The sequence below is a fragment of the Leptosomus discolor genome, chromosome 6, assembly GCF_034619465.1.
Source record: "Leptosomus discolor isolate bLepDis1 chromosome 6, bLepDis1.hap2, whole genome shotgun sequence".
Lineage (NCBI taxonomy): Eukaryota > Metazoa > Chordata > Aves > Leptosomiformes > Leptosomidae > Leptosomus > Leptosomus discolor.
Window position 1 is genome coordinate 27,930,051 of NC_141396.1, and position 17,247 is coordinate 27,947,297.

Genomic DNA, 17,247 nt, shown 5'->3' on the forward strand with positions numbered 1-17,247 from the left:
TGGTCTGTTGTCACTGACAAGAAAGCAAGCTGCTACCTCTTCCAAGGTCACAGTGTGAGGCACTTTGTCAGGAAGCCATCCACCCATTTTGCTTTACTTCACACCAGTGTTTCTCTGCATAATGTCATTTATCTGGTGGCTGAGGGCAGGGGCAGCATCCTGTGAATCACAACAAGCTCTGTGTTGGGGAAGAAGAGTCAGCTGGTTCCAGACACATCAGTAGCAAATTGTTTTTGCAACATCCAACGTAGTCTGAGGGCAGACAGGTAGGCTAGACTGCGTCAAAGAACCCTGGGTTTTAAAAATAAACCCTGATGTCAATGACGAATACATCAGCCCTATGTATTCTGAATATTAAGGAGGGAGAAAATGCAGAAAATCTTTGCTTTTTTCAAAGCCTTTGTATACACCATGCTCCTGGAGCACGGAACAACATACTGTGCAGCATGCAGAATACCCCTAAGGGAGCGCATGTGCACAGCAGAGCAGAACCAGCTTTCGTATTTAAGCATCAGGCTCTTATGGAAGCCACGTGTCCAAGGGAAGAATGCAGCTCTGTTCAGGAGTGTGTTTACCACGTGTGTGTGGTTCTCTTGGTAACAAAATGTGTTTTCTTTCAGTCACACTTGTTCGTGTTGCAGTTAGTACACCGGCCATCAGTTCGCTCTGTGCTTCAAGGTTTACTAAAGAAACGCCTCCTCCCAGCAGAACATTGTATCACTAAGAGTGAGTTTTCATTTTGTGTGCGTAATGACTTTCCAGAATGCTTATGTTCAGTTGTGATGAGCTATTTCTACACAATATTTACTTTCTTACTGAAAACCTTAAGCTGTACTTGTCAGGAATTTCCAAAACACCATGTGTGTAGATTAAATCCTCTGTATCCTCAAATGTTGAGGGCTATTTGGGTGGGGGTGACAAAGTTCTGAGGACACAGGCTTAGTACCCAATGAGGACTGTGCCATTCCAGGAGAATCTCTCTGCCTTTTCCCCCATATTTGTTTTTGACTTAGCCAAAAGCCCCACGTAGAAAGATTATTCTTTCTTTATTTAGGGCTGCTTTAAGTGCTTATATGGTGCTTTATTTGATTGAACTGTACACTGATACGCATGTGTGATGGTTTGTCTGTGTAGGAGAATGTTCTAAATTACACAGAATACACGTATGTGGATAAATTGTCCATTAAATTGGCCCTTAAACGTTTCAGATTTTTACTTTAGAATTTACAGTACACTTGTGTTTTCTCACACGTACACAAACCTTCTTCCTAAACAGTAAAGAGGAACTTCAGTAGCGTAGCAGCTTCTTCAGGCAACGCGACACTAAATGGAGAAGATGGAGTAGAGCAAACTGCTATTAAAGTGTCTCTGAAGTGTCCTATCACATTCCGACGGATTCAGCTCCCAGCAAGGGGTCACGATTGCAAGCATGTACAAGTGAGTAGATGCCAGTGGCCTGGCAGTATTCCCTCAGCCATGTGTTGTTACAGTACCTTTAGCTTGGTTATCATATGAGAGCTCCTAATGAAATGGGATTTCTTTGTGTCTGTCAACCTAAATTATTATATACATATGTATGTTTAATAGAGAGGGAGAAAGTGAGCTGTGTCGTTTAGTTTTCAGTGCTACTAGGCTTTTTTTCATGGCAGTTTCACTTTTGTCCAACTGATTCAGTTAATACAGTATTTTCCCTTGATTTCCCTTTTTTTTTTTTTTTTTCTCCTTCTGATTTGTTTCTTTCTGATACCTAGTGCTTTGATCTGGAATCTTACTTGCAACTGAACTGTGAAAGAGGAACTTGGAGGTGTCCAGTATGCAAGTAAGTGCAACCATACTACATGAAATGCAGTTGTACCTGATTTGACCACATTCAGATCATATTTAAAGTCATGGAGTGGAGAAAAAGGAAGTGCTAGGAAATAAGGTGTATACATTACATTTACCTAATAGCATAAAGTCCAGTGAGAATTCTTGCAAAACTTCATAAATGGAGGGAACACCCTGGATTATTGGAAATTTAAAAGCAGATAAAAAAAGTTATTTTTCTCACAAAAAACTTAATCTGCGAGTATCATCACAGGCCATCAATGGGTTGTGTGGAGTTCAAAAGAAGCTCAAATATTTACACTGAAAAGGCAGATAGCTATATAAATGAATGAACTGGGAGTTTGTCTTCCCATAGATTGTGAATTATAAGCAACTACTAGACAATAACATGCCATGGCAAAAAAACAGGTAGTCTAGATTCTAGAGTTATTTTTCTAGAATTTTAATGTTGTAATGCCCAAATTAATGAATTTCAAATGTATATAGATACTGACATGTTCAGTTAAGTAGGGATGCCAAATAACTGTCTCGGGTACTGTGCTTTGAGTCACGTAGATATACAGCTAATGGCAGTGTTCAAGGGGAGGGGGAATTTTGGAGACTGCAACATTTCCCAGTAATTGGGTAGGAAATGAAGTTGGATCCTCCAAGGTCAGAGTCAACATCAAGTGCAAATTAAAGTGAGAGCAGAAAGCAGGAAGGATTCTAGTCCAGAATAAGGCTGATTTCAAAAAAGGTAAAAGATATCCGAGAAGCAAAAGTTTGGAGTGATTGCTTAAAGGCATACCTTCAACCTTCTGTTTTGACCAGAGAGCTAGTATACTGTGGAAGAAACAGAACAAAAAGCTTTGAAGCGGTTACAAGACTGCCTGTTCTTCTGTTTAACTGGGCACAAAGAATTGCAGAACGTCTGCAGGCCAGTTCAGTGTCTGTAACCTACTGTGCTCAGTCCACAGGGTTACAACTTTGTTCCAGCCTTGGCTGAGGAACCAGGGCTCTTTAGCGCAAGCAGCTGTAGCTGTAGCAGCTTGTACTTTGTCTCTGCAAGTCTGCAGTTCAATCCCTGCTGCGCCAGCCTATGTTAGGTATAGACAAGAGCGGAGATTGTCCATTCTGTTTGCTTCTGTGGACATTGCAGGCTTGAGATGAGCTTGTTTCAATGACTGTCCATGATTGATATGTATCCTAAAGTGCAGATGCTTTCTCTGAACTACCTGAATCTTTTTTATATTCTAAATTAGGCTAAAAATATCGCAAGAATTGGATGTCTTGCCTTTATTATGTATTCACACATCCAGGCCAAAAATTTTGTCCTGTTTCTCTAAGCACCTGCATTCAGATCTAAGTGCCTACATAAGATAACTAAATAACTTCTGGTTTTGTTTTGTTCTGTCCCCATCTGTGCTGACCTAAAGTAAACATAGCTACTCTAAAGCCATATTACTGCTCAAAAAAAAAAAATCCAATTTGGAAAAAAAATAGTGCTAGCTGATGTTCATAGGATGATGTTGTTCATGATCTGCTATGTTTGAAAAGCCTTTAAATTCACAATATATTTCACTAAAAAAAATTTAAAGGCTATGAAAAGCTTATGGACACACACGAGTAGATGTACCCTTATCTCACCTGTTTGATGACAGACATCCTGGTAGTGGCAGATGTAGAACTAAAACTGTTTGCCCCAAATCATTCCTCAATTATGTGTTACAGATAGTAAGCTGGTGGACCCCAGTCTGTTGATTTAATCACTAACCTATCCTTCTTCCATCCGTCTTTTACACGTGTGTAGCGATATTCTAACATGTGGTTTGGGGTTTTTTTCCTTTCTAGTAAAACTGCTCTGCTGGAGGGCTTGGAGGTTGACCAGTATATGTGGGGTATTCTGAACGCTATACAAAAGTAAGTGACCTTACTCCTTTATGATATCCAAGACTAAGCAACTAGGAGGTATGTTAATGAGGACTGAGATAGTCACGCCAAAGTAGGCCATAGTGATTGAACTTGAATGTTCTATTTCATGGTTCCTTGATGGAGTGAGTGACACAGTCTGTCAGTTTTCCGTCTACTGCATAGGTCTTGTTTGAGTTATCTCTTGATGGCAGCCGCACCAATGAGGCAGAGGGAAGAGCGAGAATGGAGGATTAAATGCTTTTTCATGTTTACAAGTGGTCCCTCCGGTTCATATGTGGCAGACTATGAATAGATGTGTTTGAATTTCATTGTGTGGATAAACACAGAAATGTGCTCTCACAGTTGCCTTTTTTAACACTTGCTTTCAGCACACACTTACTTGAGGAGTGAAAGATCTTGAGATTGTATTATACTAGAGCTTTTCAGAACATTTGTTACTGTGCAGATTCTTGTGGAAACTTCAGCAGAATTGATTAAAAAAACAATCAATTAATATGCTAAAATTTTCACGTTATTTTACAGCTCAGAGTTTGAAGAAGTTACCATTGATCCAACTTGCAGTTGGAGGCCGGTCCCTATAAAGTCAGATATTCACATCAAAGATGACCCAGATGGCATTCCCTCAAAAAGATTTAAGACCATGAGTCCAAGCCAGATGATCATGCCAAATGTGATGGAGATGATTGCAGCTTTGGGTCCTGGCCCTTCACCTTACCCATCCCTACCCCCTCCTCCAGGAGGCAACAACTCCACTGAATATGGTAACCAAGGTTAGTTTTTCAGCTTTGTGCACCCAGCTGGTCACTCTAGAAGTCACTGGTTCAGTCAGCTTTGTGATTTGGGTATGTCAGTGCATCTTCTTAGAGAGATGCATAAGGAAAGCAAATTATGGCTGCAGTTCTGAAATTCTGCATCAGTGTTTTCATTTAAGATTCCCCTTTTTAGAGGAAAATGTATTTTAGTAAGGAAGTTGGTGCTTGTCATATTTATTGCCATGCGGCCCTCCCTGAATCAACAAACATTGCACATTACCTTATATTTTCATGGCCTGACACAATATACATATTTCCTCATTTTTTCTGTCCATTTTCCTTCTATTCCACTCTCATTAAAGTGAACGCTCCTAGTGCTACAGAAGTTACAAAGTAGTGGACCTGACCCATTAACCCTAGCACATGGGCCACTAAGTTTAATCTGTGGCAAGGTGAGTGGCATTTGGTAGGCCACCCAGAAAGTGAATGACTTTTAAAGAGTATTTAACTGCTTTGCAAACACCTTTGCATTAGAGAATTACTTTTGAGTTCCTCTACCCATGTGCTGCCATATTGAGAAACAGGGAACTAAATACAGGCAGTGGAGGTACGTTCTCAAATGACTGGTATATTGTAAATAACTCAATTACTGTGACAATTCCGAAAATATGAAACCAGAGAGTGTTTCTTTTGCAAGTAATAAGATATGACTCAGTTCAGCTCTGGGAAAAGACAAACTATTCACAAGATCAGAATCCCCAAATTGATTACAAGTTGATAGATGTGCTTTTTGCAGGCATTTGAAGGAAAATATAGATTGAATGCAAAATATGGTTAATTTGCTCCAATGACTGCAAAACTGATGACAGATGATAAAACTTTTTAGGTTTTCAAACAGATGAATGATTATTATAACAAAGCCAAGAGCACTGAATCACAAATTTTTCACTTGTTCAGTAGGAGTGAAGTGCAGTCAGAGCATGAGAACAGAGCCATTTCTTCTTCATCATCTTTCTAGCTCGTAATTGGGAACTGATAGGGTAGTCACATAAAATGGGATTTTTGTGTAACGATTGCTGCCTACGCTGTTACTTCCCTGCCTTCCCCTGTGGATCCTGTAGCAGAGGTAGTCATTGCTTCTTGGAGCCCTGACTCACCAAGGGCGAGTGAAACCCACACTCTCCTCTTTCCCCTGCGATAGGCATATCAATGCAGAGCACCAGATTATCCTAAATGTCTTTGTAGGTCTGTCCCTCAGCATGTGGCACAACTCTTGCCCCAGGGAAGAGCATGCTGCTGCACGGCTGTGACTCCTTGGGCATACTGCCTCGCATCTTCATTCTCCATCAACGTGTGCACTGAAACTTAGTGTTTAGGGTTAGGTAGTGTCCTCTGATTAGCAGTCCTCTAGAGCAAAGTAGTAGTAGTATTACTACTGTGGTTTATGTTTGTTTGTTTGACTTTGACAGTAAGCATACTGAAGTTTAATTTGCAAATATAACGAGTAATACAAGACCTTATCCCAGCTCCCTTCTGTTAAATCTTTCCTGAGAAGCAAGGCTGGAAGACCAGCTGTATTCTGTGAGACTCACCCAGTTTGAAGATTAACAAAATAAGAATTAGTAAGGCTCTGCAGTATTTACATGATAGATCAAAGTTCTGACTTCTTTGAGAAATACTCTTGACGTGGCTAATGATTTCTATTCCTCTGAGATTAAACTTCTGCCTGTGAAGCTAAAGAGCAAATGATACAGCTACTTCTGTTTGTCAAACTCCCTTCTTGACTTGAATATTTAAAGCTGCTGTACTTCAGCTGACGAACTGCAGGCTCTCCATGCAAACTCCAAGGTTCTTCTATTATTTCAGAGCTCAGTATCGTTCAGTCAGTTGCTTATACGAAACAGCTGAGTGGCCTTAGTTCAGTTTTTGCTTCCATAGCAAATAAGCCACCAGAGTTCGTATCTCAGTTGGAAGTGTTAGTGGAGCGATCTGGACAGAAAAAATATGGAGAGTAAAATCCCTGTATGGGGATGCATGCTTGCTTTAGAACTCCAGTGAAGATCACTGGGCTGAGGTGGGACTGATCAAAACATACCGAGGATGGTCATAGAGTACTTGTCCTGCAGACAGCAGGTCACTCCAGGTGTGTTGCTAGATGATAGATGTGTGGGAGTAAATCCAGATCATTTATTCCAAATTGGTGTGAAATTTTGGTGCTTTGGAGAACATTGTTTCAGGCTGAAGTCATGTGGATTTCGTAAATTCACTGGGTTTTCCTTAGGAGTGTGCATATCCACATGCTGAAATACAGGCTACAGGCAGTCAGTTTGTGACTCTGAAAAGGGGGGGAAACTGATGTATTTGCAGACAGTCAAGTTAATTTTATTAGGTTTTGTGGGAGGAAGGAGAATTTCATCACAAACCTCAATTAGACATGAAGGCCTCTTCTGCACTATCTTAATGGAAGTTGCCTGTTTATACCACAGAAGAAGAGGTAAAATAGATACTGTGCTATGAACTGGTACTGTGGCATCTTCCTGATGTGGTTCTGTCAGGTAGCTGTATCGGAAACTGAAGCAATGCTACAGTCTTACTGAGTGCGTACAAGCGTAGACATAAATAACACAGGTGTCCTAAAAATAATTCTGGACTTGGGCCGTCAGTCTCAGTTGCACTGAGATACTTCCAGATACAAATATTCCATAGAATTAAATATAGCTTTCACTTCTTGACTTGGTTAAGTTTTTGTGGTGGCTTTGACAGCAGTTTTTTCAACCTGTCAGCAGTTCAGTTAGTTAGAACATGTACATGAATTATTACAGCAGCCAGTATTTGAAAGCTGGGTGCCCTTTTTTCCTCCCTGTTCCTCCAGCTCGCTCCAGTAGGGAGCACAGTGTTGTCACGTTCAGCATTGCAGTTGCCCTGTGCTGTGCAGGGAGGGCGCCATGTTGCACAGGTTTTACAGGATACTCTGACAGATCAATGTTGGGAAATAAAGAATTTCTTTCATATCACATATGTTTCTCTTTTAGGCAACAGTTACCAAGGTCATGGAAATTTTGACTTCCCACATGGGAATCCCGGTGGCACGTCTATGAATGACTTCATGCATGGGCCACAGCTGTCACATCCCCCAGACATGCCGAGCGGCATGGCAGCTCTCGACAAACCTCTCAGTCACCCCATGCAGGAATCTGTAAGTAATGGTGCTGTGGACCTAGGTTTTCCTTTGTGGGGCTAAGGAGCTCTTATCCAGCTAATGGACTTGCCTTGTGGACTGCTGTTACTTACTCACTTTGGAAGTTTGTGAAATAGAGTAGTCCTGAGAAATGCCAAAAACGCCGGGTTTAGTTTCTGGCCTTTTCAAGTTTTTGGAGAAGCTTTTCTGAGCTTTTTGAATTGTAATTTAAGCTTGTTTATCTGAAAGAGACAACCGGGCTCATTGTGCTTTTGTTTATCATTGTGCTTTGCTCTGATACCTGAAAAAAAACTAGACTTCATTCTCTAGGCCAGCAGGGTCTGTGAATATCCATCTTCAGCAGACAGCTTGTTACAGCAGAACATTGACTGGCTTCAAAGCAGGGACAGTATCTTCCCTGGCTTTGTCCCCAAGGGCAAAATTTGCATCAGAGCATTTTGAGGGGGAATTCTACCCAAGTAGCATGAAAGGTACCTTTAAGCTGTAGGGAATAGGACAAGCCTGTAGATTTCAAGGAGAGACACTGCCAGTCATCTGAGAGCGTATCAATGTAAGAGACTAAAAAATGGAGGTTCCTCAGGTCGCAGATGGAGAGGCAGAGCTATGTGTTGGAAAAGCAGCTTGCTCAGAGCACTGAGTTTTATATACAGAACTTTATATATCTCCAGAAGATGCAGTACTGCAGCAGCTAGGTGATAGAAAAGCTACCAGCAGCATTTAGCTCTTAGGCATGGCTAGTCATCTATTTTAACGCTGTGGGGGGTGTGTGTATACATCCTTTTATGTTCATTTAAGTTACAGGGCAGGGGCTTTATAGTGTGCTGTTACTGCATCGGAAGGATATTTAACTTGACAAGTCATCTGTGCCATGTCTTTAGTGAATACTAGAAAGTACATTTTCAGAATGTAATGAGGAAATGTGGTAGCAGATGCTCAGCAAAAACCTACTCAGTCGATGTCTCCTCTAGCTGGCAGTGGGTTTTCCAAGGAGGATGGTGAGAATAGGAAGAGAGTGGAGAGACAGTTCTTAGTATAGCTTGGTGGGAGCCCGAGTAACAAGCCTGTCTGCAAAGGAAGAGTCCAGAAACTATAATGACTTTACCACTTTACAGGCTAATAAAGGACAGAACAAACAATCTGTGAGCTTAATTTTACATTGGCAAATTCCACGTAGCCAGCTTAACGAGCAGTCTGAATTATCTGCATCAGAACCAACCATACAGTATTAGTGAGGGGAAATACTACCAACCTGAACCACTCACAGCTGCTTTTCTTTGAATCAGAGCCACAGGGAATTATTCTTTGCCTCCCATTACCTGACACCTGCCTCTTGACTTTCATCAGTTAACTGCTATATCTTTGCCATGGTAGTTGCCCTAGTGAAATTTCTGAAGTGGTAGAACATGAAGTGGTTGAATATGAAAGTGAAGAACCTTTGACTTTCTGAAAATGGGACTGCTTACAGATGATAGCAAAGGTGAAAGCTGCTCAAGGCTATGCATGCTCCAGAGCTGTAAGAGGGTATTTGGGCAAATGCTAATAGATTTTTGGTTAAGTGGGCCAGTCTGTAGCAAATCCGATACTCGCTTATGATAGCTGGCAGTTAAAGTAAACCTGTGCCTCACTTCTCCTTCATCTATCATGATAGGCAAGCTGTACTGTTTGGGAACGGGAAGTGGCGCTAAAGCAGGTTCTACCTAGTTGGTGTCAATGGCTGATTTTTCTCTAACAAGAATCAGGTTTCGGGTCTTTAGCACAAGGGAATTAGATTGACCTTGTCAATGTAGCCATATTTGAGGACTGTTAGTGCTCCCACACAGCTTTTTCAGTATTGCAAAGTCTCTGCTTTCCTCTTTCTCTCTTTTTCTCCTTTTTCCTTTCTTCTCTCTCCAAAATGAACTGTTTGTCTGTAGCAGACACTCAGGAAAGGCACCTTTAAAATTACTCCTTTTAGAGAAATGCATGCCACTAACATTCTGAAACTGTGTAGCTGAATGTCTTTGGATGGACATCTCTGTACAAAAATAACTATAAATCGCATTGCGTAATTGAACTAAGGTTTTAAGATGTTGCCTGTGCTCTTGTCTGGCTTTCTGTCTTTCCTTTTGACACCTTTTAAGGTGTATTTTGTTTTCATCTACTGTTCACTTTGCCCATTTTGTGTTTACGGTAAGTCAGGATCAGATGTGGTGGCCCTTTTATAATGGTAGGCAGAGAAAGCTGATCCCTCTAGACCTGCTCTGTCGGTCACCCAGGAAATGCAGGTGTGTTTGCCCGATGTATGTAGGGCTGGGTAACCAGGGCTGGATCATCATAACTACCTTCTCTCAACACTGCTGTTCTGCTCCTATGGAAGAAGAAAAAAATCAAGACCTGAAACGTGGTTAGAAGCAACCTCTTCCCCAGCATAAAGTGTTGGGAGGACTATGGAACAGAAGTTTCTGTGTCCACGCACAATTGCTATGAAATAGCTGCCACAATCGCATCATGCTTGTTTTCAGAAATTGTAAACAGGTTTCAGACAAAGGTGAATTCAGCTTAGTGCTTATTGCAGGCAGCGTGAGGAGTGGTACCTGACCGAGCAATGGATGATCATGCCATAGTTTCATATACACAGTGAGGTGATAGGAGCTGGTGCTCCTGTACGTCATCGCTTTTGTTTCTGTTTTCACTTTTTGGGTCTCTCATACCAGCACGAGTGTTGCTGCAGCCATGAAGCGGTCTGGATCTGGGTACTGATGGATTGAAACCCAATTCAGAGGGGAAAAAAAAAGTTTAGCTTTAATCCATGTCAGTTCCCCAGCTGAGTTTGCTGCATGTCTGCAAGAATGCACCTGATGACAGAAGCATGGATGGGGAAAGTGGCTGAGAGCAGCAGCAGGGCAGGATGGCATCTTTCAGTGGTTCTGCCAGCTAACCCAAAAGAGTTGGTAAAACTGTGAACCCAGTAATGGAGATAAATATAAACCATCGACTTAACCCGCTGATCTTTTTTTTTTCATTATCAGTTTTCTCCTGAGATGAAAGGAATATTGTTGTGCACTGGCAGGTCCCGTTGCTCTCAGCACTCCTAGGGGTCACTGTTGGGCTCATAAAGTGTTGTGTTGTTTTGTTCTATTAAGCTGAAGAGGTAGTTGTTGTCTGCTATAAGCTTTTCTTTTACAGATTGTAAACGTTTTAAGAGTGCCAAAGTTTATGCTCCTAAAAACAACTGTGGAATTACCTTGCTGTGTAAGCGAAGGCAACTTTGTTAGATTCTGCATTCATAGTGAGGACTAGTGTTTTTAAGATAAAATGATGGGAGTTGCAATCTGAACATACACGAAGTGTGTTGCTTAGAATGCTTTTGCACCACTGCAAACTTCTTATTAGTTAGCTGAATGCAAATAGAAAAACATGGAAGTCCTGAGCATTTTGCTTTCTCACAGGTAGGCTGGTGGAGTCCGTGGCCTAAGTCAGATGGATTTTGAACCTGCAATGGCTGTTTTAAGATTATGGTGGCCCTCAATCTTACAGCTAACAATTACTCCCTATCCAACAGTTACCTCAGGACCCAAGATACTGCCTTATCCACTAAATATTTATGTATATAAAATGCTTGCCTATATAAACATAATGTAGAATTTTGAACCCACTTACTTGTTTTGAAATATGTCTGAGAACATATGAATGCCTCTTGATTCAAATAATTATTGATATAAACATGCCAGTATGACTCTTGCTTTGTGCATTCAGGGATAATAAGAGACTATTCAAGATATGCCTGTTTCATTTTGTTGTTGTTTTTTTTTTTTTTCCGGAAACTGCTTTCCCACTGTAGCATACTGTCTTAAATTGCTTTTTACTTTTTGTTATTACTAAGCTTTCCTAATTCCCACACTTTCTGTTGCACGTGTCCTCAGTGAATGAAGAAGGAAACAGTAGTATTTGGATAGACATCTACTTTCACTTGGACTTTTGCAAGTTTTTAGGCTGCAGATTCATTTACATTAAGGTGTGGTCTGTGGGTGGATCTTGTACAAGTTTACCCCTAAGGTAACAACAATAATGTTGCAGAATACTTTTCAAGTAGTCAAACCGTGACCCTAATGGAGAGAAGAGTGTGTATCAGTTCTTTTTAATCACCAAATATGGTGTTGCAGATAGAATCCTGCTCGTTTCTACCAACCTTCATACTGCCAAAGTATTGTAAAACACCTCCATGTAGCTGAGTATGACTGTCCCAATGGATCAATATTTGGGTTTCAGTTTTCATAAGAGTGGTGAAATGTATTTTTTTTTAAATGCTTGTTTCTGTAATATTTTTTTTTTGTGGGAACATTTTAATTAAGTTTTGTAATAACCTCCCTTTTGCTTTCCAAAACTGAAGACTAAGGTTAAAATAACCTTGCGGTTTACTGTGATATGAAAGGGTCAATGCTGACATGGCATTTTGCTGGTTTCTGTTGGCTTGGCTGAATGAATTTCATGCTGTTGTATGTATCTGTTGTTTTATTTCAGCTCCACTTTGTGGCAATATGTAGCATTCCTCAAAAAATGTTTTCATTTTTTGCTTCTCCATATACCCAGTTAACATGAGACATCTGATTCTGAAGCATTCAGACACTTCCTTCTCATGGCACCAAGGTCAAGCCCCAAAGAATCCACTAGCATTAAGTGTGACATGCAGCAGAAGGAAGAATTGGGCTTGTGCACTTTTGTTGCTTCTCTGTCATGTGAGGGACTTTTCCCGCGTTCTTCCACAATAGAGTTTGGAAGATGCATGTGATTTAATAGCTTATTCCCCATGGAAAATGTAAAAAATGCTAAGCTTTTGCTGGAGAACTTGCCCGCCGCATGGATACAAAATAGAAGTGTGATCGTTACCTTAGTTTAAGCTAATGCATTGTACTTTGCAGTCAGCAGGTACGCAGACACCTACAGCAGCTCTGATGATGGGCAGGGAGCTGCTAGCTGAGCTGACTTGTTTGTTGTGTCAACCATCAGAACCCACAAATATTAGCAAGGAAAATCTTCAGCACTTAAAAGGGGTGGTGTTCTGAAAAGAAAAGGAGGGGAGGAGTTGGGAAGGGCTGGTGTTTGCAAGATGTTTGTAATGAGCTGAAACACTAACAGGCAGCAGTGTCAGGAAGCTACCCAATAAGGGAGCTGAGGGATAAGGGATGCATTTTCTCAGTTAATCAGTTTCCTGGCATAGGGATCATTAATTCATTTGTGGAATTTTTTAGGGCAAAAGCATGTGCCTGGCTAATGCTGAGCAGCACCCATAAGCCTCCTTCCCTCCTCTTTGGGGTTTGTTATTTTGCATCTTCAAGCTCAGTTTCCCACGTCACAAGGAAACAAACAGCACAAATCCAGCGTCTTTATCTCCCCCTTGCCAATAACCTTCAACAAGCTGAAACGCTTCCTCCAGTATTGGGATATGGAGTTTTCTTTTCCGATTGCCCTTTTTTATTTCGTTTGTTTGTTTGTTTTGTTGTTGGTTTTGGTTTTGTTTGAGTTTTCTGGGTTGTTTTTTTTTTTTTGTTCCTGTGTCTTTTTTTAATTTATTTAAGTTATTTCTTTTTGTAAAATGCAGTTACAGAGTCAGGCACTGCGAGCACTGTACCTTGTGGCCTCACTTTCTTTTCCTGCTTTTTTCCTCCTCCGCAGATCCCTCATCCCGGCAGCACTGATCAGTCCCATACTTCCATGCAGCAAGGTTTGCACGTCCCTCACCCCAGCAGCCAGTCAGGGCAGCCATTACATCACAGCGGGCCTCCTACCCAGCAGTCCCGGCAGCCGCCCCCGGCCGCTTCTAGCAACCATCCACACAGTGACCTGACCTTTAATCCCTCCTCAGCCTTAGAGGGTCAGGCTGGTGGACAGGGAGCACCCGACATGCCGGAGCCCTCGCTGGATGTAAGTCTGTGTCATACTATCATCTGCCTGCCATAGCGTGTGCTTCGCATCGCGGCGGGAGGGCGGGGAGGGCGTGGGGATGGGAGCCGCTTCCACAGCACATGCCATCCTTTCATGCTTTGGCACGTGGAGCTGCAGCTGAGGTGACAGGGCGCTCCGGGCTCGCTGAGAGAATGGCTCTGGTTTGAGCAGCTGTGTGGCGTGTGAGCCATCGCCTCTTCCTAGCACCAGGGCAGGTATTACTTCAGACAGCAGCTCAGGCTCCAGGCTGGGAGCCATCACCCCCCTTCCCCCTCATCACTGGACGGGGGCTCCCGTATGCTGAAGCCCTGAAGCCATCACCGTGCCTGAGTAAGAGGAAGGACACAGCTGTATGCGGTTCTGACTGTGGCGGAGCTGTGCCAAGTGAGCCGCACGCTGAGCCCTGCAGCGTGCCCTGGCCTGTGGGAGGGGGATCTGTACTGGCCGACCCCGTGGCACTGTGCCCGCTCCCTGCAGACAAAACCAGGTGTGCCCACCCTCGCCTGCTCATGTGGGTAGCTCGGCCGCACAAGTTCTTCCTCCTGGTGTGTGCCACATAGGAAAATAAACAAGGATGTCTTCTGCCCCCTTAGCCACTATGGGAGGCAGCTCACAACTAAACAAAGATAAACCTAGTTTTAAGGCCAAAAGTAATTTTCCATCTCTTACCATCCATTCAGTGGAGTCAGAAGAGAATTATCTGAAGTACCTCTCTGGTTAACCACCTACCTCCCGAAATACAAATTCCTTAGCGCTAGGACTGGATTTTCATTTTGAGTCGTGTGTTCCCATGTGTGTATCTTCTGTCTGTTCCAAAGTCTGCTGCTGCACAGTGTAATTCTCTTTAGAGAAATATTCACCTCTGTGCCTCAGATTTATATCTGTATTTACTGTTGCTGTATACTTACGTCTTCCCTGTCACACGTGAGCACTGTGCTGGCAGGTAGCCTTGCAGAGGGGAGGGATGGGTGCTCCAGTTACAGGAACAGTGCTCAGTGGAGTAACTTCTACCTGAACCAACCTGCTGCTCTTTTACACAACACGGTCATGTGCACATCCTTTGGGGACGATAGTTCGTGTGGCAGTTGGAGGTCTGAACCCTTACGGACCCTGTATGAGCAATATTAAATAGGTGAAATAAAAATGTCATTTTTTTCTTCAAATATTGAAGCAACATAAAGTATGCTGTCATGGGTCAGGCGCTCATTCCTCAGTGAAAAGCAAAGTAGAAAAACCTGTACGTTTATCACAGTACTGTGGTTATCACTGATGGAGTCATGCTGGATTCTTTATGGGAGGCTGAAGTTATCTTAGCTAAATGAGAAGGCAAGTGCTGTACCGTGTGGGGAATATAGGTCTTTGAAAGCTCTGTGAGCTCAGTCGTGATCAGATGGGCTATTTTAATGGGTTTAACTTTCAGCGGCTGTGTTGTGGAACCAGGCTGAATAAAGCCCCATGCAGCAGACCAAATAGGGCACTGTACCACGGGCGCTTGGTCCGCTCCCTGCCGACACAGTCACGTTACTTCTTTAGGACTGCAGTGTGGTGCAGTCTAAGGTTTAACCTGGGTTAAAGGATATGCCTCGTGTGGATACAGATGATATAGATACAGGCAGACAGCAGAGGCACAAGACTCAAACGAGTGGTTAGACCTCTCACGTATTCGCTTCAGGAGCACTGGGTGCACCCCTCCAAATTCAGCCCCTGAATCTAGCACGTTCCCACAGCTTCTGCCTGCTCCACCTTCACAGCCCCTGGCGCTCCTCTGTCTCTTACCCCTGCTCCAGCCCAGCACCCTCAGTGCTCAACAACTCCTTTCTAGTTACTTTTCTAAAAAAAATTTTTAAAAAATCCCCTGTGTACAAGAATGAGTCTCAGAGATGTTACATTAAATTTTTAAGAATTGAGATGTAAAATCGTAGGACAAATTAAACCATTTTTTACTTTCTACACATTTGGTGGGGCCACAGTTTTCTTTTGGGCTTCTGTGCTAGGTATTCATAAAAAATTATGATAGCAGGTGAAGTACATTTAAAAGCCTTATATCTTTAGTCTAGTGCTATGACAATAGCATCTTTACCATGAATAAAAGGAGGTTGTATTTTAAGAGAAGCACTCCTCCTGGGAGGTTCTGTTTATGTAAACTCGACATTGCAGTTTTTTCAAAATGCTTAGGAAGTAATAAGTTTCTTTTTGCGTTTCGTGTTTAGCTTATTGAAAAATATGTTCATCCATACAACATTAGAAGATGAAGCTGCATTTGCACAGGAGTAACAGAAGCATATAAAAATATTATATGTGCATGCTAAATGTGATGTCGTCAAGCTTTTACTTTTATAGTATTTGAAAGCATAGAACAACTTAAAATTAATTTCTTATACCTACTATTAAGTTCATTAAAGCAGTCTGTATTTTGCTGTCTTTGCTTTGACACAACACTGAGTATAAAAGGAGTTTATTACAAACTTTTCCCTGCCATTGCTATGTATGACACTGTTACTTTTGACTGGGATATGGCAAGGTGCAGTATAAGGCAGAAAACATTGCCTGGTACATAACCCAGGAGTTATGATTTGCTTGTTATCTGTCAGGTCAAAAAGAATCCCAGTGATGGCTGGAAAAACATTTTCTATTTGAAACACAATATTAATAAAAATATAAATAAAATCCCCACAACTGTTCATTTTGATACTTTAAAACATTGTGGAGATCAGTGTCTTCCATTGGACAGGGTGTTTCGCCCCTGACCCTTTAAAACGTCTGGAGTTGCACCTAAGGCTGTAGTTGAGTAACTGCTTCCAACCATTGTAAACTCACTGCCACTGGAAGGGAAAGGACTCACCCACCTGCTTTGCCAGCCCTCTCCCCGTACTCCTTCTCAGTTGTTTTTTTTTTCTTTTTTCTCTCTTTTTTTTTTTTTTTTCCTCTCCTTCTGGTCTGGCTTTAACCCTAGGTGAGTTCCCTGCTCCTTCTCATTGCCCCAGAGCTTACATCAGTGCACAGAGGCGTTGGCGGGGACAGAGGGGTGAGGAAAGGACAGGGCTGCCCCTGTCTGTAGGGATGCAGGTGATCATCACACTGACAGGTGCGAGTGAGACCAGTCTTTGTTGATCTACCTTAAAGCTCAAATATGTGTTCTCAAACTGCATGTTTTAAGTTTTTATTCAATGTTTTATATGAAAACTAATAGACATAATGAGCACTTACCAAGAACCTTTTGTCAGCATCACTAGCCAGGAAATACGCTTTGTTTATTGATGAACTTTGTGATGGGGAGGTTGATTGAGAAACCCTAACTGAGATGGTAATGTAATTCACAGGTGAAAACCGAGTAATGCTAACTTTCACAAACAAGTGGATACTTCATCATTTTAGGGTATTAGGTTTCTGAGTCGCTGCCTTCCGGTTTATTTGGAGATATACATATATATGAAAGCCAGTTTCCAGCAATGTGTGGTGCTTAATCCCTTTTTCTCTCAATTGCGTTTCTGTTATCTGTAATTTTCCTTTTATCTTTATATTTTATAGCTGCTTCCAGAACTCACAAATCCAGATGAGCTGCTTTCGTACCTGGATCCTCCCGATTTGCCAAGCAATAGCAATGATGACCTTCTGTCTCTCTTTGAGAACAACTGA

At 42.0% G+C, this 17,247-nt stretch overlaps 1 protein-coding gene across 2 annotated transcripts in view; it reads left to right on the plus strand.

Moving 5' to 3' along the window:
• Positions 1–17,247, plus strand: part of ZMIZ1 (zinc finger MIZ-type containing 1) — a 158,965-nt gene extending 141,718 nt beyond the window's left edge. For both annotated transcript variants that reach the window (XM_086467210.1, XM_086467211.1), the window contains exons 13-20: positions 621–726; positions 1,277–1,437; positions 1,752–1,819; positions 3,658–3,726; positions 4,261–4,508; positions 7,523–7,686; positions 13,342–13,590; positions 17,140–17,247. In XM_086467210.1, coding sequence (XP_086323336.1) covers positions 621–726; positions 1,277–1,437; positions 1,752–1,819; positions 3,658–3,726; positions 4,261–4,508; positions 7,523–7,686; positions 13,342–13,590; positions 17,140–17,247 — 1,173 coding nt within the window. The remainder of the gene's footprint in view (positions 1–620; positions 727–1,276; positions 1,438–1,751; positions 1,820–3,657; positions 3,727–4,260; positions 4,509–7,522; positions 7,687–13,341; positions 13,591–17,139) is intronic.